General features: G+C 43.6%; 1 protein-coding gene across 2 annotated transcripts in view; it reads right to left on the bottom strand.

Moving 5' to 3' along the window:
• Positions 1-21049, bottom strand: part of SEMA6A (semaphorin 6A) — a 131469-nt gene that overhangs the window by 35524 nt on the left and 74896 nt on the right. For both annotated transcript variants that reach the window (XM_055550710.1, XM_055550720.1), the window contains exons 6-15: positions 20888-20989; positions 14801-14891; positions 11117-11236; positions 10330-10418; positions 9264-9481; positions 5384-5515; positions 2384-2539; positions 803-979; positions 280-420; positions 126-206 (exon numbers count right to left, since the gene is read on the bottom strand). In XM_055550710.1, coding sequence (XP_055406685.1) covers positions 126-206; positions 280-420; positions 803-979; positions 2384-2539; positions 5384-5515; positions 9264-9481; positions 10330-10418; positions 11117-11236; positions 14801-14891; positions 20888-20989 — 1307 coding nt within the window. The remainder of the gene's footprint in view (positions 1-125; positions 207-279; positions 421-802; positions 980-2383; positions 2540-5383; positions 5516-9263; positions 9482-10329; positions 10419-11116; positions 11237-14800; positions 14892-20887; positions 20990-21049) is intronic.

Below are 21049 nucleotides of genomic sequence, written 5' to 3'. Positions count from 1 at the left end.
GAGAACTGCCAGCAGTCACAATGATGAGGTATGTGCACAGAAGGCCGAGCGGCAGTGCTGTGTGTGAGCACAATCAAGCCTACGTTTAGGCCACTTTCAACTCTCCCACGCCTCGGGCTCCTTACCTGCTGCTGGGCGACAGATGGGCGCACGCACCTGCTTCCTTTACCCACCCACAGTAGGGGTCTCTGGAAGCAATACAGGTTCTGCAGGAAGAGAATGACTGTGAGCTTACCTAAGCACCGTGAACATCCGATGATCAATGAGGCAAATACGTACTTTTTACACTTGCCATGCCGCTCACACCGGCCAAGGGGAACCTTGATCACACAAGTGGAGAATGCAACATACAGAGAGCTGCTGGCTTTGTCCAGCTGCATGCCCATGATCCTCTTGTCTTCTACTCCATCATAGCTGCACCTACATTTTTAAGGCAGGATAGTCTAAGGCATTCATAGTCTTTCTTGGGTTAGTTCTTTTCTTCCTGCCACCACCTGCCACCTCCCTGCCCCCAGCCTATGAGGTTAGGTCTCTTCATCTGATCTAACTGAAGAAGCAATGGATCCTTATGTGTGCACCCACATACATACACATAAATACACAATATATGTGTTTACCTATATAAACGCACACATTAGCCACAAGGAGGAAATAATGCTTTTAATGTATGAAAGGATTTTTACAAATAATGCTAAAAGTCACTTAAAATGCATAAAATCTAAGTCTACCATGATTTCTCTGAATGGAAAAGATAATAACGTGACAAATAATTACTAGGAAAAGAACCAAACATTCTACGCACTTTTCAGGATTGTAAACGCTCATCTCCTCCAGGAAAAGGCTGTCATTTAGGAAACCACTGTTTCCTGTCCTGGCCAAGAACTTCAAGATGATTCCCTTCTCCGATCCCAGGAAAACCACGGTGTGGTTCTGATACGGGCCAGCAGTGGTATCCACCGCAATTTTGGTCAGGCGGTATCTAAAATGACAGGATCACAGTTTTTATATCTTTGTTGGTCTTTCATTAATGTGTCCCCCTTTTCCACTTCAAACAATTGCGATCGAGCTTTCTAGTAAGAACCTCAAGAAAAATATATGCATATAAATAATGCTCTCAAGCTGTTCTGCTCCTTTATTTCCATATGTAGAGCATTAGTATGGCTCCAAGGGGAGGAAAGAGGTATGTATGTGCAGAGGCCAAGTTACATAATAAATACGTAGCCATACCATCTGAAACCACTCAGCAATTATCCCTTCCATGAGCAACAAGGAGAGACTGATGTCTCTATGAAGAGGGGAAGAAATAAGTGAACTCATTGAATATTTCGCACTAACCACTAACGCTTCACTGAATACTAAAAAGAAAAGCCCTGGCTACCATTTTTCCACACTCTTCCTCTGAGGTGCCAAGACTTGTCAACAAAACATCAGGTTGGGACGATTTTGGATTGTGTACAGAGGGCTTGAGAATTCTGAAGGATGGCGAGGAGGGGTAGAGTGCAAATGGCGCTGTTAATAAATAAAAGGATATATAAGCCAAACAAAATCCATTTAAAGCCAAAGGTGAAGAGCGTTAGTCCTTATCATCCTCTTAGGTAAGTCCTACATGGCATCTTCGTTCTCTAAAATCCCATAGCAGTTCAACAGTCCATGGATACCCTTTTCTCTTTAAGCAGTGTGGCAGGAACTGGAAAACATGGACTCTTCTGCAAGTTATGTACCATGGTTTCCATCTTATGGGCAAGAACCATTATAGTATTTTGTGCGTGCAAAGTTGCTTCAGTGGTGTCTGACTCTTTGTGACCCCATGGACTGTAGTCTGCCAGGCTCCTTTGTCCATGGGATTCTCCAGGCAAGAATACTGGAGTGGGTTGCCATGCCCTTCTCCAGTGGGTCTTCCTGACCCAGGGATTGAACCCAGTTCTCCTGCATTGTAGACAGATTCTTTACCGTTTGAGCTGTCAAGGAGGCCTGCTGTGATAGCTAACAATTCAGAGCCAGTGCTCAGATGGAACCTGCAGCATGTTTTGCAACCACAGCAAACAAACAGGTGTGTACATCCATTGACTGATTGTCTTCACGCTCCTCTACTTGAACACACGTGGAATGAACCAGCTAAGGTAAAGGAGACATCTTTGCTTCCTCTAATTGTTGGTCTGGGTCCAGTTAGCCTGAAACTCTCTGAACTGTGTTTTCACTGGGAATGTGGTTATGGGGGTTTGGTGGCATCCACCCAACCGCCCAGGACTTCAGAACTGAACCCAGGCCAGGATGACAGAAGGGGTTCGTGGCACTTCAAATCATGATCCACCAATGACAGGTCCAATGATCATGGGCGAGAACAGGGGAAATCCAGTAAGGACGCGGTTTGCCTGACACCCACCTGACCATCGTCCTCAGGAACCACGGCCTGTTGATGATGGACGGCACGGCCTCATCCATGAGCGGGTGCGTTTTGATGAAATTCAAGGTGTCGTCAGGAAATTCATTGGAGGTGGTGTATTTTTCTAAGGAGGTGGAGCCGGCGCAGCAGCCTGGCCTACAAAGAAACAAAGGGAGTGAGCTTCTATCACGCTTTATGGCAAATTCTTTGAATGAACTGCTTCTCTATGCAACTTGCATGAGGGAGAATAGATTGGAGGCTGAGAATAGGAAGCTGAACAATGCATAATGCCACCAAAAAATATGCTTAGATTGCCTCGGGGCCGCCTCCGCGCTCCATAGAGAAGCCCGAGCCAGGACGGTTCAGCCTTGGCTGAGAGCAGCCGGGTTTCCCCGCCAGAAACACAAACAAACCCCACAGTGATTGAGCTCGAAACAAGTGAGAGTTTCGAAACAAGTGAGACGTTTGCACGTCCCTGGGACTGCTCTGCCTGTCTTAAAACCCTGCTGGGAGTTCTGGAGGCATTTGTTCCACAGAAGGAGACAACTGGGCTGACTTTTTCACAAATGTAGAAAATAAAGGTGTTCAAAAGTTGCTGGCCTTATGTAACCTGCTTTGTGGTGGTTTAGTTGCTAAGCCGTGTCCATCTCTTTTGCGACCCCATGGACTATAGGCCACCAGGCTCCTCTGTCCATGGGATTTCTCAGACAAGAATACTAGAGTGGGTTGCCATTTCCTTCTCCAGGGGATCTTCCCAACCCAGGGACTGAACTTGCATCTCCTGCTTGGCAGGTGGATTCTTTACCACTGAACCTACCTGCTAGACTCAGTATAACCCTCCTACATCTCCTGCTTGGCAGGTGGATTCTTTACCACTGAACCTACCTGCTAGACTCAGTATAACCCACTCTCATTACCAGGAGGTCAGGGAACCTTTTGTTTTTTATTGCTTTCATTTGATTTGGGTAGGCATGAAAAGCCAATTACACTGAAATTCTTGTCTGAAAAGTCATTTTAAAACATGCTGAACAATGACACTGAAGATTGGTTTCTAGAAGAAATGACATGGTTTCAGGAGTCAAGGGACATCTCAGCAAAGTCAGATCAGGGAGACATTAGCGCCAGTCTTGTCCAGACTCCTGGCTGCCTCTCTGGTGCAGGAGGGAAAAGTGTACCCTGACAGCACTGGCAGGATCCAGCCCTGGGCACATGCTTTCATGGCACTAAGCCAGCCAGCCAGGGAAAGCATCCTGCTGTCTGTAAGAGAGACAGGCCAGCATGCGGAACGATGACCAGTGGAAAGTCACTTAAAGTATGCGTCCTGCTTGCCTGGAAGGTAGTCAGCACTCCTTTAGAGAATCCATCTGACTTAGAGCCTTTGAGAATTCACCTGAGGTTGCCAGAGTATGTTTTTTTTACAATTAGCCTGTTCTCCTTTAGTAACAGAGAAGGCACATGCCAGATGGTTCGGGGGATGAAAAAGGATGGATCATAGGGGTTTCTGCCCTGGGTACAGTGATTCATATTATCTAAGGTCGTTCAATTCAGTGAATTGGGTTAGGTACTTTTGGGGGGATGGAATTGGATGTTGGAGGAAAGAGTTGGAAACCAAAAAAGTTTAAAAGACATTGGGTTTCCTTCCACAGATTAAGTGGAGGAAGCTGACACACAGGTATGTTTCTGTATATTCATAATGTAGGTTTCAGATGCTGTAGGAGTCAGACACGACGGAGTGACTGAACAACAAAGGGAGGTATGCCGCGTGTGAAACAAAGAGGGCAGGCACAGGGCTGGGAGAGGGTTTCATCCTGTCCCAGTTAGAGAAATGAATGAACTGGTTTGTTGTTCAGTCACTCAGTTGTGTCCGACTCTTTGCAACCCCACAGACTGCAAGCATGCTAGGCTTCTCTGTCCTTCACCATCTCCTGGAGTTTGCTCAAACTCACATCTGTTGAGTCAGTAATGCCATCCAACCATCCCATCCTCTGTTGCCCCCTTCTCCTGCTCTCAATATTTCCCAGCATCATGGTCTTTTCCAATGAGTTGGCTGTTCATATCAGGTGGACAAAGTATTGGACTGGTTTAGTGTGCAGATTTGATGGAAATTACACAGGACCAAAAGTCTCTAGATTGTCTCTGGACAATAGGTTCCCCATGAAAGCACTTTTGGGGCATGTTTTGAAGACGAGGGAATCCACGGTATATCCAGACCCCAAACAGACTAGAACCCTCAGACCAGAGACATCCTAATAATGGCCCACTGCACCTGCTGATCCCTACCTGCCCTTAGCTCAGGATTAGCTCTGATCCAGTCTAGTCACAGAATCCAGCTATCACTGTTTATATTTTACATTTTATTAAGGCTGAAAGACATGGGTTTTGTGAAACTGAAGGGAAGCAGGGAGGAGTGGTGGAAGTCATCTCCCCAGATTGGTGAGCTTGCACAACACACTCTGTACCTCTCTGGGCCTCAGTTTCCTCAGCTATAGACCACTGGGGCTGCTGGGGCAGATGGCTCCTGTCATCCAAGGATTACAGTGGATAAGTGAAAGACTAGAGAGTCACTGTTTTGAATATAACTTGTGTAATTTGGCGTTTTGGCTAAAGGAATGAAGGTAAATGGCCTCATAGGCCTTTCTTTTGTGTTGGCATTTGTATCTGCCAGCATGGAAGGCCCTGGTGTGCAGTTGATAAGATGCTCATCGCGTGTGTGCTAAGTTGCTTCAGTTGTGTCTGACTCTTTGTGGCCCTGTGGACTGCAGTCCTCTGGGCTCCTTTGTCTATGGGATTCTCCAGACAAGAATACTGGGGTGAGTTGCCATGCCCTCCTCCAGGGTATCTTCCCGACCCAGGGATCGAACCCATGTCTCTTATATCTCCTGCATTGGCAGGAGAGTTCTTTACCACTAGTGCCACCTGGGAAGCCCAAGATACTCATCATGGGAGCTAACTGCACCACTTCTGGAAATTTAAAAGAGCCTGATAAACATGGGCACATACCTGGGCTTAGGCACGCGTTCATCAGGAACTGGTGTCCATGTGGAATCTGGAGACTTCTGTTCTTTGAATCTCCCAGTAAAGACATTGGCGATGTCATGCATGTCATAGGCACACACTGCAGATCCAGGGATGCTGCGATGGGACATTTCATACAAAGTGTTACTTATGCAACAGTTCCACATGCCGTTTGGAAAACATACACCAAAGAAACTTCCCTAGGGCTGGCAGTTGAAATTTAGTGTTCATACTCTGAACACTAAATGTAAGGGACCCTAGTGCATAAGGAGACTGTTTCAGTGAATCAAATTTGCCTCACTGGTCTTAAAGAAAGGGCCAGTTAAAGCAAAATCATAGGGAAAAAAACCCTTTTTTGGCCTTGTGTCTGGCACTGCTTTTGTTTATAAAGGAGGAATGGTTGACCTGGTAATTTTCAAGTTTCATGAATTCCCTGAAATTAATTACCAGTCTTTAAACCAAAGATAAAATGTTTGGACAACATTCTGCATCTCTGATATTGGTAAAAGTTTGAAGTAAAACTGTCCCTGCTGTCCACATATTCCTTCTCTGAATTTGGCTCCTCAAGTCAAGGACGTCAGTAGTGAGAATGTATGTGTGAGGAACCCAAACGTATTTTATGGTAATCACTGGACACTGCCAATTTTACTTCCTGTTTATTTGCATAAGACTCAACAGTTTAAATCTCTAAAGCATCAATGCTTTGCAAATAAAATGCTCGATTAAGTGCTAAATAATAACATCAGTAATCTCTACCTATAATTACATTCTTGCCTGGCACTCCTGGAAGGACTTTGGGGTTGTTTTTCATCAATGGTGAGAAGACATGAATTATTCATTCATCTAGGTACACTACTTGAACCTGTGTTTGTTTCTATGGTTGTTCCTTGATTTTGATCAAATAAATTTCAGGCACTGGCTGGCCAACAGTTTGAATCAGGCTTTGAGATAGTGGGTCACTGCACACAGAAGCACCCAGGGCAAGACACAGGTGCTTGGCAGCATCAGCTTCGTACAGGGCAGAGAGGATGATTTGGCCTGGATTTTGCACACGTCGAAAGGCTATGGAAAACACTCCATGTATGATTAGGAGAATTTTATGCCATCTTTAATTTCACAAAATAATTATTGAAGTATTACTAAGAAAGTGAGAAATGGGGGAGGATTAGAAAGCTTATTTAAAACAGAGTGGCAGGATGAATTTTAAAGTATGTAGTGTGTGTGTGTGTGTGTGTGTGTGTGTGTGTATTCTTCACAATATTAAGTCTATAATAAGACAGTGATCTCTATTTGTTTTGAAACTTCAGCGCCCCTAACATTATTTAATTTTGTAAGACTCTTTTCACATCTTGCTCTCCTAAAAGAGGTGTACACATTTACTTTAAATATTAAGAAAAATAGAATAAATTTTGAAGTATTTTATGAGGCACTTCATAATTGCTAAAGATACCCTAGGGTTTATAATCTTCCTAATGTTAGAATCATGTGTAAAATACTTTCTTTTTTCTTCCCTACTTTATCCCCTCCCTTTATTCCCATCTTCTGTTCATTCAACATATATTTATGGAATCCCCAATCTCAAGCAGTGAATGCTCAGTAAATAACAAATCATGCTGTCAGCTGATTCATAATTCAGTGTGGCGGCAAGCAACAACAGCAGTGATAATAATAATAACAACAACAACTTTTCCAAGACCATCTGGTAAAGGCAGTATATATGAAAAGCACATGCAGAGTTCCACGGAATGTGAGTGGAACTGAGCCTTGGAGCATGCCCAGGGGCTCAGTGGGCAAGCAGACAGGTTGGGGGAGCAGGCTGGGCAAGACAGCAGGGTGTGAGCGGTTCAGTCAACCCTCTGCACTGGAGGAGGAGCTGACCATGATGGGCTTCCATGCCATGCCAACAAGGGAGCTGGGCTTTATCTTCAGGGCAAGAGGAGCCCCTAAAGGATTTGAGACAACCTGACATGATGGAGTGGGAATGTGTGGAGAATGGGGTGGAAAGGGATGAAACCAGAGGGAGTAATCAGAGAGGGACTATCATTTATAGATGAAGACTGGTCTGCATACTTTTGCCATTTTCGGATCTTACTGACCAAATATGGTTTCTGAGACTGCATTAGCATGCACTTAACTGAATATCTCCTAGGGACCTTTAAAGAAAATTCTTTAAATGGAGTATGTGTAATATTTAGGAATCTCCTACTTTGTTATAATCACAATGTAACTCATTTTCTCAAAAAACATTAAAAAAAATTAGAAATGTGCTCTGAAATTCCACTGGCACTTACATTCCTATGTTCCAGAACAGTCTTCTTTTTCAACACTCCTAGATACATGGGTTCCAAAGTACAAGCAGTTAAGGCCTGAATTTTTACATCTTTTCTATTCTCAAGTCTAAAAATTCTCAAGTCTAAAAATGGTCACAACTTACTTAAACCTAACTAAATACTTGCTGCAATACAGGTTTATGTTTTCTTATGTCTTCAACGGGGGACTCTTAACTCTTGCCCTCTGTATAATTGAGGAACGTTATTTCATCTTTCAGCTTGCTCTGTTGTGGACTTTACCCAGTTCTTGGGCATTTTTTCCTAGCTGCTGTCCTCCAGTCTCATCATGTATGTTCCTGTCATCTAGCCATTCACCAGGTTCTTCAAAGTCTTTGTAAAAAGTATAACCCAAAACAAGACAGTGTATTGTCTTGAAGATCAGGAGATTGAGCAGAAGATTAGAGAGAACAGGCAGAATTGTACATAGTCTAGTACATGTACTTCAATTTCTTGGCCACGGCCAGAGGGAAGATCATCACCACAGGACAGTGCTAGGGCTGGGAGAGCCGAGCACCAGGGAACATAGTGGCCCTCTTCCTCTATGCTTTAGTCTCCACATGTGTCCACTGCTCCAGGGACAGTTTTTAGTGTGTCATTTAATAGCTCAGTGTCTTAGCTTAAATAAATACAAAAATAGGAATGAATGGGCTGAGACTCAGTATTTCTCAGTACAATGATGACTTGTAAATCCTCAATGGAGGTGGTGGTGGTGTCGCTCAGTCATGTCCATCTCTTGTGACCCCATGGACTATAGGCCACTAGGGTCCTCTGTCCATGGGATTTCCCAGGCAAGAATACTGGAGTGGGTTGCCATTTCTTTCTCCAAGGGATCTTCCAGGCCCAGGGATCAAACCTGCATCACTTGCATTGCAGGTGGATTCTTTAGTACTGAACCACTAACTCCTTTTATTGAGGTTTATTGAGGAAACCTAAATCCTCAATAAACCCCTCCAGAATCAGACAGTGGTGCTGTGGTTGGGATTCTGGTTCCTCAAACAGGATGATAACCAGGTGGGATGCAAGATGGACTCATCTACTTCCTAAATTTCACCCTGTAGCATTTTAATACATATCTAGTATTTTTCAAAAATTACTGATCTAATCATAGAAATATTAAAAGTCAAATAAAATGTTAGGTGACCTAGAAAAGAGGAACATTCTTGAATGCCAAAGCTGCTGCTTCTATCTGTGGACTACCTGGACCAGAGAGTATAATTGAACTCGGTTTCCTCAAGTGTAAACAGAAGGCAACGGTATTCACTTTTCAAGATAACTAGAGGGATTGAGAAATAACACATGAATAGTGTTTCTATCCCAGACATCTGAAAAGATATTGGAATAATTTATCTCATTACTTTCTCCAAAATTCTCTAACAGCACTTATACTGACCATTTGTGGATGAAAACTGAGCGTTACAGTTATAGTGAATGGCAGTGTTTCCATCAGTTGCAAATCTTGTGTATTAGACAAGAACCCCTTGGGAAAAGGAAGCCGGGAAGGACCGATGAAGTCCGCACCGCCAGGACATGGTTACCTGTTATAAGGTGTGGAGAAGGTTGCCAGGACAACATCACGGCCATGAATACGAATCACGTCGGTAACGGCCTGCAGGATGTTGAAATAAAAATGGGAGTCTCCGGGAACGGAGCAATTGAGGCGAGCCTTCAGGAAAGAAGTCCACTGCTTCTCCAGCACTCTCTGAGACCCTCCCATGTCATTCTTACAAACCTGAGCCACCCTTGGGAAAACTACCTGCAGGGGGAAAACATGGAGAAGACAAAACACACTTACTTTTCATGGAGATCTTGGTAGAATTTACCTTTCTTAGAAAAATAGAAACAGAACAACAAGATGCTTAATTTAATCCTGTGTTTCTAAAATCAGTGGCAAAAAAAAAGGGAAAAACTCAGCATTGGAACAGCATGTTTTGAAAGATAAGGCTGTGGCATTTAATACAGAACTATAAATCCTTCAGGGGATCAGCTCCCAGGCACATACACTCATTTCCATACAGACTGCTTAGCTTTTTATTTCCTCAAACAAAAGCGTACTTTGTATGCTCTATCTCTGCCATCCTCCCTGGCTGCCTATGGGCTCTGCCTCTCATGCTCTGAATTCCTCTAACTGTGCAAGCCACCCTGGTATTGAATTTGTGCCCTCCAACTCAGTGGTCTTGATCCACTCTCTGGTAAAAATAATCGAAATAGACATCCCCTAAGTCTTCTATTGCTTTTTTGCAATGAATACAGCCGAAACCCTGGGGTTGCTTATAGGTATTGAATAGTTACTTTCTCTCTGTAGAGCAGCTCAGTTTAAAACAAATCAAAACAAAAAAACTTGAGTAGACCTGGAAACCACATCTTTCTTAAGATACTTGAAACTCATCTGTTTATTAAGTTTTCAATGTATTTAAGAGGTTTCCCTGTATTCTGTTACTAATCAGAAAAAGCATATAGGGGTTCAAGGAAGCAAAATGTTTCACTTCCACCAGTCTTTGCTGGGTCTTCTCAAAATGATGACCTTGTCCTTAGATTTATGGTTTTATTTCAAAGCCATTCATAACCACATTGGCCCCATATTAAGACATCCTCCCCTCTTACCTTTCCCATGCTGTTGTACTCCACCGCTATTTCCCTAAAGAAGAAGTAGATGTAGTCTCCATAATCTACCGCTTGGACAAAATACGGTTCTGTGGACAAATGGGCACTTTAATTGGGGGCATGTCACACAGAGTTAAAAGAACTGCAATCAGTTGCAACCAAAGACATGTTATGAAAAAAAATCGTAGGGCCATTAGACATTTGGTTAACACTAACTGTTTCTAGTGACTTTACACATGCAAGTGCTTAATGATTTCCAAAAGCATTTAAGCCTACAGATTTAATCTTCCAGAAGCAGTTGCAGTGAACAATGAAGAATAAATGAGTTTTGCATATCTCTGTAATTTTATTTTCTACAATACAAGGGTCATATTACAGAATAGATTTTGTACACATTGCCTTGTCAACCTTGACTCATTCGGGTTGTGAACAGCTTTTTTCCTGTTCCCCACCACCTCTAATTCCCCGTTCCCTTCTATGAATGAAGTGTTTTGTTTAGTTGGGTTTATGTGGGACTTTGAAATGAGAGCTTGAAGCAGGAAAGATGAATGTAATGTATTCTATTATAGTGGTGTTGGTAGTTTTGATAATACTCCAGAAACTCATGGGAAGTGAAAAGGGGAGGTAATAAATCAACTCGGGGCAAGAGATGCAATTTCCACCTTCCTGTCTGTGAGAAGCCATTACTAAAATGAAACTACAATCTGGACCATTCAGACGCTAAATCTCCTTCAAGATATATATCTCCCCCACCACACCTCCTTTCTTTTTTTAATTGTTTGTTCACCTTTTAACCACTTTGAATCATGCTTGACGGTCCGTAGGGTTGGGCTGTCTCCAAGACTCCGGTAGATGACGGCATCAATGGCAAGGAAGTCTGTCACTGTGGCAGAGTATAGTTTTCCATCTTTGAAGAGAAAGAGGAGAGGAGAATAGGGTTGGAGCAAGATGGTGGGCACGGGGGAATAACAGACACATCCCCCACCTGGCTTTCCTATATCAGACAAATAAGATAGGGTAACTGGGACAAATCCAAGAGTCGCTAGGAAAATACTTGGCCCACATTCCTAACCATTTTAAATTGGGATCACGAGAGATGAAACATTGTTCATTTTTAAATTGCGTGGCAATTTCTAAGCAGCAGCAGCTCAGGGAACAGGGTAAATGAAAAATGTTGTTTGCTTCACTCCATTAGATGGACCTTGACTGAAATCTCAAGGCCAAGGCCCCTTGGACGCTGCAGCCACCACCATACCATGGTAAACTGGATTAGGTAGGAGCCCCGGGAAAGAGAGAGGCTGACTGTATCACCAGAAAAATTTAAGTGCAAGCAGAAGTAAGAAAGTCCGCAGCCTAAACAAGTGAGGGAAGTTGAAGAAAGAGGATTTGTAAGCAAAAAAGAGCTGACTAAAATTGCTACATGTAATCATACTCCGATTAAAAAAAAGAAAAAAAAAAGAAGATTGGTATGTGTATCCTTTTTGAGTCTCTGCTCCTCTTTACCTCAATCAGGAGAGCCACTAAGTCCTACTGATCTAGCTTTCCATTTAAGAGATATTGTTTCAGTATTTCCAAAGTCTCAAACTGAGAACATTCTGATATACAAGAAGCCAAAATAAAGAGGGGGAAGGGATGATGATGAGTTCAAACTGGACTTTTCTTTAAGAATTCATGCTCTTTGGGACTTCTACTTGAGGATACATCCAAGGCAAAAGAGACAAGATGGTTGAAGATGAAATCCTTAAAATTTGTGGTTCTTTTCCTGGATTAGCAAGCATTCTTTACACAGATAATCAAATGGGCTGTTCTGGAATAGTAAAATTTGTGTAGGTGAAATGGAAACAATAATGATATTCAATATAAATATAAATAGCTTCCTTGGCTCAGCTTTAATGGGTTACCTGTCTTCATTAATTGTGGTTTCCAGAGCATCTTCAGAAGTGGCTTATATACATCACAGTTCTCTTTAAGCTCTAACCCTTGTGGGATAAGCATATGGTTCTGTTTTAAATAAACATACCTAAGCAAAGTCTTTGAGGTCTACTTTTGGTCCCTGGTGGTTCAGAGGGTAAAGCGTCTGCCTGCAATGCAGGAGACCTGGGTTCGATCCCTGGGTCAGGAATATCCCCTGGAGAAGGCAGTGACAACCCACTCCAGTACTCTTGCCTGGAAAATCCCATGGACAGAGAAGCCTGGTAGACTACAGTCCATGGGATCGCAAAGAGTCGGACACGACTGAGCGACTTCATTTTCTTTCACTTTCACTTTCTTTGGTCTTAACTGGTATTTGCTCAGTTTCAGGTAGAGCTGTCTTCATATCTACATTATTGGCAGTCATATATCTGTACGTGTTGACCTTCTGGATTAGATTTTGGCTGCAGATGGCAAACTTTTCTACTGATGCACATGCATCTGCAAAAATCACAATTTTTCTTATAGAATCATAGGTCTGGGTCATATGGATATACCTGAGGAGGAGAGGACAGTGGGTGTGTGTGTGTGTGTGTGTGGTTACTGCTACTGAACACTCCTCCATACTCTTTGTTTTACATTTTAAACTGGATATCTTGCCAGAACTTTTACTCGTAAAATAGAGTACTATTTTGTCACTCTTGGTAATATGACAACTATTCAGGGACAACAAGTATCTTCTGTGTATAACAGTGGAAGTTCTAAGAGCTTTCAAGCATTTCAGTGAACATGGATTCAGATACACCTTCCAGGGAGGAGGAGTTGCAGCCACAAGATGGTTTCATGGGGCTTGCTCTTGGAAAGTTGGTGGCCTCGGAAAACACTCTGCTCATTCTCCTCTTTCTACCTTGGGGTGCCTCTTTTTCCTTATTAAATTTACATTCTCCACTGCAGTCCACAACCTCCATTACTCTATTACTAATGCAGGTTCCAAGTGTCAGAAAAGTGCTGCAGTAGAAGTTAGGCACTTCAGAATATAATCCTCAAGCACTCTTTCCAGTGGCCTTGCCCCTACCCATGCTTACAAATAGGTTTACATGACTTTGTGTGTTTTACAAGGCTGCTTGCTAGGAATGCTCTACCTTTGGAGGAGCTCCTATACCAATACTTCTCCCTGCACCCACCTCAACGAGCACAGCTGGCAATGAATTCCTAAATAAATTTCTAATTATCAATAAAACACCCACACACATACACTTTCAGATGGCTGAAAGTCATGGCTTATTTGCTTTCATTCTATATCCTTTGCAGTGGAAGGAAGGAATAGCAATGGGAGTGTTGGTCAGCCTCTGATCATCAGTATCATCTCTTTGGCCACTACAGTTTTATCAGAGACAGGCATGTAAGCTCATGAGGTCATGATATTTGAGAAGATGTGCTGGTAACAGAAAGAGCTTACAGAAGCTTCCTTTCACCTCTTTCCTTCTCCCTTCTATATGTAGATAAGGGGATGCGTTTATGTGCTAAGCTGCTTTAGTCACGTCCAACTCTATGCAACCTTAGGGACTGTAGCCTGCCAGGCTCCTCTGTCCAGGGGATTCTCCTGGCTAGAATACTGGAGTCAGTTGCCATGCCCTCTTCCAGGGGAATCTTCAAAACCCAGGGATCAAACCCATGTCTCTTAAGTGTCCTGCATTGGCATGTGAGTTCTTTACCACTAGTGCCACCTGAGAAGCCCTAATTAAGACCCAACAGCCATCCTATGACTGTGAGAACAGCCAGTCTCCCTCAGAGAAAGAAAGAAAACTGAGCAGAGAAATGAAAAGGACCTGCGTCCTGGGTGAGATGAATGAGTTGTTGAATCAAAGCAACCCCAAAGTCTACCCCACCTTAAATACTCAGTTCACACTGGGGGTTCGAGGTGGGATTTTCTATTACTTCAGCCCAGACACGCTCTATCCAGTACGTCGCATGTTCAGTGCAAAGTTGTTACTCTTTCTGAAGGTAGAGAAGCATTGGTAAGCATGGCGAAGACTTGTCTTAAGAAGTGAGGAGAGAAAAAAGAAAAAGCAAGGAGATCAAACCAGTCAATCCTAAAGGAATCTACCCTGAATATTCACTGGAAGGACTGATGCTCAAGCTGAAGCTCCAATACTTTGGCCACTTGATGTGAAGAGCCAACTCATTGGAAATGACCCTGATGCTGGGAAAGACTGAAGGCAGGAGGAGAAAGGGACGACAGAGGACGAGATGGTTGGATGACATCACTGACTCAATGGACATGAGTTTGAGCAAACTCCAGGAGATAGTAAAGGACAGGGAAGCCTGGCGTGTTGCAGTCCACGGGTTCGCAAAGAGTTGGAGACGACTGAGTGACTGAACAGCAACAAAAAAACAAAAGTACAATTTCCATATGATTTCAAATGGAAAAGGCTTTCTTAGTTACAGTAGTCACCGGAGAATCAAAGTACAACTGTGACCCTGCAAATCCTCCAGAGCCACAGGCTGAGCCCGTGAAAACAAATGCAATGAGGAGAAATCAGGAAATCAGGTCGTTTACCTGCAAACAGTGCGATATTGGCATGTTTGGCATCGTAAGGGCATCTGGCCATTCCGCTAAATTCATCACCCACAGGTTCCAAAGTATCCATCTAAATGAAATAATAGGACTAAATTAGGAACAGCAACCGACAGTAATAACAGCAACTAATATTTACAAAGCACTTAATTTTTTGAGCAATTTATATGCCTGGTGCAAATAATACTCAAATACTCTCTAAGGTTAAGTCTTTTAGTTTCAGATGGGGAAGCTGATGTTGAGAGAGGTTAAGTCACTTGACCAAGATTCTGTAGCTAGGAGAGTCAGAAGAATTAGTCATGTCTGCTTGACTCAGAACCATGACAATAAAGAGATTCCCATATCCTCCTGGAATGCTAGAGAAATAAGCATCTTTCTCCTTGGAAAAGGGATTTCTGAGGTATTCACCAGGAAAACATATTCCCCTATCCCCTAGAATTATCTGCTAAGTCATGAACTCTACAGAGAATGACCTCAGTTTTGGTTTTGTTTTGCCAGAGGAGTCTTGCCTTTGTGGGTTAAGTTCTAGGAAAAGACTCTGGAATTCTTTCTCAGGTTATCTGCTAGAATAGTATGGCATCAGCAAGCATGAACAAAAACACGGATGCAAGCAGAGCTCAGGTGGCCTTTGCACCTACTTCAGAAACATGTCTGACCCTCAGATTGTGGAGATGAGAAAGAGAGGCCCAGAAGCTGAGAGGCTCCCACGGGCCCTGGATATGAGCAGTGTGGTTGCCACTTGACTCCCATCTCCTTGTGCCCAACCCAGGCTTGTTCCTATACCCTAGAGGTTATTACTAGCCTGCCTGTTTGGTCATCTGAGTATGTTCAGAAAAAGAAAAAGGAAAACTAACTCTCTTTAAAAAAGGCAGATTGCTTATGAAAACTTGGATTTCTTTCATCCTTTGAACATGTGGGTAAGTCAATTCAGGCCCTTCTTAGCCAAGTGGCAGCAAGGTACAGTTGAATAATGGCCACCCCTGCCATTTTCTTCAGATCGGCATATAGTCTCTAGCACCAAGACCCCTTTACCCATAGATTGTATTGACATCCTGCTTGCTTCACTCTTACAAGTTACCTGCCTGGCTCATAGGCATTTGCAGGTGAGGTAAAGCCTTACTAGCTGTTCAACAAATTAAATTTCCCTTTCCTCCATATCACACTAAACTACATTTCCCATCCTCCCTTGCAGTCAGGTGCGATCACATGACTGAGCTCTGGCCAATGGGGTGTGAGTATTAGGCTCTGCCCCGCTTCTAGGTCTTGCCCCTGAAAACCTCCCCAGATCCTCCACTCTTGCTCTCTGTCCACATTCTTCCCTTCTCTTTCCATCTTCTTCACTGGATCCTAGAAAGGATCCAGTGGAGAATTCCAAGATCCTAAGAGATCACAGGAGATGGCAGACATATAAGCAGGATGGAGCTGGCTTTCTGAATAACCTCTCAGAATGGAAACTCTCTGACTGACCCACACTTGACTGTGATGTGAGCAGGAAATGAACCTCTGTTGATCAGCCAACTGTCAGTGCTTGGCCCATCTAGACCAATAATTCAGGGGTTCCTCCCACCCTCCCTTCCTGACACCATGAGAACTTCCTAGCTTTTAAATCTCAGCATCACAGAGACCAAACAGTGATCTCTTCCACAGTACTAATGTTCTGACTCCTCTGTATTTCAATCTTCTTTATGGTTTTAGGGTATTTTGTTTATCATCTGGCAGTGGCATGGTTTGACTCCATATATGAAAATGGAAAGAAGACAAACCCAAGACAGCACTGAGGAAGGATCTGTGAAATGCTCTTCAGCACTAAAATCGAAGTGCCTTAAATCAAGGTGCCTGGAGTTGCTGCCCAGGAGGAAAGAGTGAGATCCTTACTGAGCAGTCGCTAGTATAGTCCAATCATTTGTGCCCTTTGCCCTCAACCCACAGAAACTTTTCAAGGATAGGACAGGCCTTTCTATGTGCAACCACTTTGGGATCTCCCCCATCAAAGCCATAATGCTTGTTTAAACTGTGGCTGAGAATCACATGAAGCAGTTGTGTTAAAAATACATTTTTAGGAGAAAGATGTTCAGGTTAGACACCCTTTAAAGCAAATGTACTCTTGCCCGGCACATTTTTATGGAAGTCTTTTCCTAATATTTTATCCCCACAAGAGCTTCCTGTTGAACTGCGACAGACTTTGCAGTCTGTGACAAGTATTCAGAGCGATACCCGCTATACAGTGATGCAACAGAAATGCTGTTATCCCAAGCAGTTGCAGGCTGTAATCCTGCCCCTGGGGAAACAGTAATATATGAGGGGAATATATTTTTTAAAATGTACCTACTTCTAAAAAAGCGGCCACAGCTATAGCTAGTCACGGGCGGGAAGCAATGAGGAATTAATGTATTGGTTTGTGAACTTGGAAAGGTCCAGACACAAGACAATGCCATGGTGAAATCCTCTTTCCCTGAAGTAAGAACTAATCCTTGTAGCAGTCATCAAATCTCAGACTTAACAACAGCCCCTGGGAAATTAAATCACCGTGGGGTGGAGATAATTATACTAAGAACCAGCCTGACTTGTGCAGAAGTTCAAGAGGTTTAGAAAACAGGAGGGAAAAGGTATGGAGTGTAGTTGTAGATTTATAATGGACAGTCTTCAGAATTCTTCCTTGGATAATCTTATTTGGGGCTCTAATCTCTCTAATATATTCAGCTTACTTCTGTTATAAAACTTGTGGAAGTCAGGGCACAGTGCAGAAGCAGAGACCAAAATTTTGTCACCTTCCTGCTTCAAAGTAGTTTCACTTGATGCTTCTGAACTCTGTGATTTGGGTCTTTCAGTGGAAGACTGGCTATTGTTTTTGCTTTGACCCTTTGGTCCTGATCTGGTGATTAAAAAGCACTTATGAGACAGACTGTCCATTTTCTCTGAACCCAAATACATTATGTCCCATGTCCTCGGGAAAGTCCCAGTCTGCCCAGAGATTCTAAAAACACTTTTCTGAGCAATGCCAAGAGTTCTCACTGCCATTCTCCGTGCTAGGTATATCCTGTCTGTTGTTCCTGAGAGGCCCTGGGCTCCTGGAACATGTCTCAGCAGGTGTGGCTAGAACAAGGGGGAGGTGAAGGCAGTGGAGCACCCTGGGGAATGGAACACGTGCGGGAAGAAGGAGCTGGATCCCTTGCAGGCTGGGTAACACAGTGCCAAGGAAACCTGTAATTTGTCATATGAGATAGGTCTCCAGCTAGGGAATTCATTTGGATTTGTTCAAAGCATTCATCTTAATGAGTCCTAAACAGTGACACACAGGGATGGAATATTAAGTGGCAGAATTAAAGTCAGAGCTCCAGTATACTGTTACTGGCTGAATGTTTGACTTGATGGGCTGCCTCTTATCACCTGAATTAGCTCCTGTCATTATGTGAAATTTTAATATCTAGTGATAGTATTTTTTTGCATTGTTGTTGTTCAGTCATTAAGTCATGTCCAACTTTGTGACCCCATGGACTGCAGAATGCTAGGCTTCCCTGTCTTTCACCATCTCCTGGAGTTTGCCCAAACTCATGTTTATTGAGTCGGTGATGCCATCCAACTGTCTCATCCTCTGCTTCCCTGGTGGCTCAGATGGTAAAGAATCTGCTTGCAAAGCAGGAGACCCAGCTTCGATCCCTGGGTTGGGAAGATCTGCTGGAGAAGGGAATGGCTGCCTACTCCAGTATTCTTGCCTGGAGAATTCCATGGACAGAGGAGCCTGGTGGGCTACAGTCCATGAAGTTGCAAAGAGTCAGACACAACTGAGTGACTAACACTTTGACATTTTTGGCATTAGTTTAGACTTATAAAAATACCACATTGAAAATATCATGTATCTTGATTACTAAATTAAAAAATAATCATTTACTTATTTATTGGCTCTGGTGGGTCCTAGTTGCTGCAAGTGGGCTTTCTCTATTTACTAAGAGCCAGGGGGAGGGGGCAGTCTCTAGTTGCTGCGTGCACTTCTCCCTGCAGTGGCCTCTCTTGTTGCGGCTCATGGCCTCAGTAGTTGTGGTACATGGTTGCTCCATAGCGTGTGGGATCTTCCTGCACCAGGGATTGAGCCCATGTCTCTTGCATTGCAAGGCAGATTCCTCACCACTGATGCCCGGGAAGCCCCATTACTGCATTGTTTTTGATGCGCCCTTGCATGTTGCACCTGATCGGAGTGCCTCCCTTGCCTCACTCTAATGCTGGCCTTGCTGGTGCCCATTTTCAGACATACATGGAAGATGAGCATGAGGGTAAAATAGATTTTCCCTCTGTCTGTGCTAAGGCAAAGTCTTTTAAAACTGTCCAACCCAGGCTGGTGAGCCCTCTGGTCTTGACAGCAGCCCATCATTTCTTTTCTCATCCCTAAGGTTTTACTTTATGCTGGGGAAACCCAAATCTAGACATTCCTGTGTCTCTCCCTAAATCAAGGCTGAGCCGTCCATCTTTTTGTTGGAGATCTCTATTCATGTCCTGTAGGCATTGCCATCTGTGGTGCCAGGCACACTCAGCATATGCAAAATGGAACCCCCCATGTTCTCACCACCCCACCGCTCTTCTGTCCTCCCTGTCCACATTGATGGCCGCCCCAGCCACCCAACTAGGAGATGGTCTCACAGTAGTTCTTAACTCCTCTCTCTCTTTATCCTGTGCTTCTTATTAATTAGTAAATCCTCATTTTTTTTAAATAGGAGGATAATTGCCTTACAGTGCTGTGTTGGCTTCTGCCACACAACAACAACATAAATCCTCCTGGTTTTGGTCACTTCAGTATTTCCTGAATCTCTTCCCTTCCCTTCATCCCTGGGGCCACCTACCTCTGCAGACTCTTGTTGATTGTCACTTGTCACTTCACGGTCCAACACTTTGGCACCAAATGAAGTTTCTCAAGCTCAGTAGATGGTTTCTTACTCCATGCCTTTGTTCATGCTGTTCCCCTACCTGGAATGCCTCGCTCCCTTCATTTGGTTACTTCTTCTTTAAGACTGAGGTTAGGCATTATCTCATTCACTGTTTACCCCACAAAAAATGAACTCAACACCTGTTTGGAGACACTATGTCAGGTTCTGGGCAATCACAGATGCTCGGGTTTCTCCTGGGCTGGGGTGTTCATGTTCCATGTGTCCCGACAACAGGAGGGAGCACTCGAAGAGAGGGGTTGTCCACCTCCCTCTGGAAGCTTTCCCCGACTCCTCGTCTCAGGCTGAAGTAAGCACTTTTCTGTGATGCTTCCATCATGCTCTGTATTATGCCACCATGGCAGCAAACCCATGGATTGAAGTTTTCTTCTCCCTGTCTGGCTTCACTAAGAATGGACGCCTCGTATCTGTCTTTATAGTGTCAATTCCTAGTCGTGGGAGAAACTCAGTACGTCTTTGCTGAACAAGAGACTACTGCAGGAAGAGGGACAAGGAAAGTAAAGATGTGGGGTCAAGACCTCAGGTCATTTTTACCTCCACTCCTGCAGCGACACCATTAGCAGATGAACTAACTTGATTTATTAATGCTGCAAGGGTTAATCTTTTTCCCAGTTGCATGAAGGCCAAGATAAGTCAGACCATGGTCAAGTCAGCTGAGTTCTGAATGGAATTAAATTCCTGTGTTCTTGAAAATCTTACCTAGAGGAATGTCTACAGTTTCCAATGGCATGCTTTTGAGATCCCTTTTAAAATAGAAATCGTTCACAGTATAAGTGTGCTTTTGTGCTCAGAGAGGAGATGGTGGGGTTGGAGGGAAGAGGAGAAAGGGAGAGAGAGGAAATCCACATGGTCTATGGGGTGCACAGGCTGACATTCTGAACAATAGAGAATAGGGTCTTAACAGAAACGTACTTTGCCGGGTTGGCTCTTTAAAGCCACGTCAGTCAATCCTGAACAAACAGGAAGCTTAGAAGCCTGCTCAGGATCAGTCATGTGGAGCACTACATTAAGCGGAACAAGCAAGAGGAACCCAGGTGGTGTTGGATTAACCCTCTTAGGTGACTGCGGGCACAATCGCAGTAAATTATGAAATACCTCCAGGCTGTGTGGTTCCAACAGACAGAACAACATTTACCTTATAGTTTCTGCAGGAAGGGTTGAAGGCATTAGTTCCACAGACGAACAGAGTATCATCATTTTTCTTCAGCAGAACTTTAATAAAGTTGTGACACTCATCCTGAAAAACAGTTCAAACTTGTGGGTGTCCAGTTCAGGGTAGAAACCCATATTCAACCGT

The sequence above is a fragment of the Bubalus kerabau genome, chromosome 1 (assembly GCF_029407905.1).
Source record: "Bubalus kerabau isolate K-KA32 ecotype Philippines breed swamp buffalo chromosome 1, PCC_UOA_SB_1v2, whole genome shotgun sequence".
Taxonomy (NCBI): Eukaryota; Metazoa; Chordata; class Mammalia; order Artiodactyla; family Bovidae; genus Bubalus; species Bubalus kerabau.
Note: the sequence above shows the minus strand (reverse complement) of the source record. Positions and strands in the feature narration are given on the sequence as shown.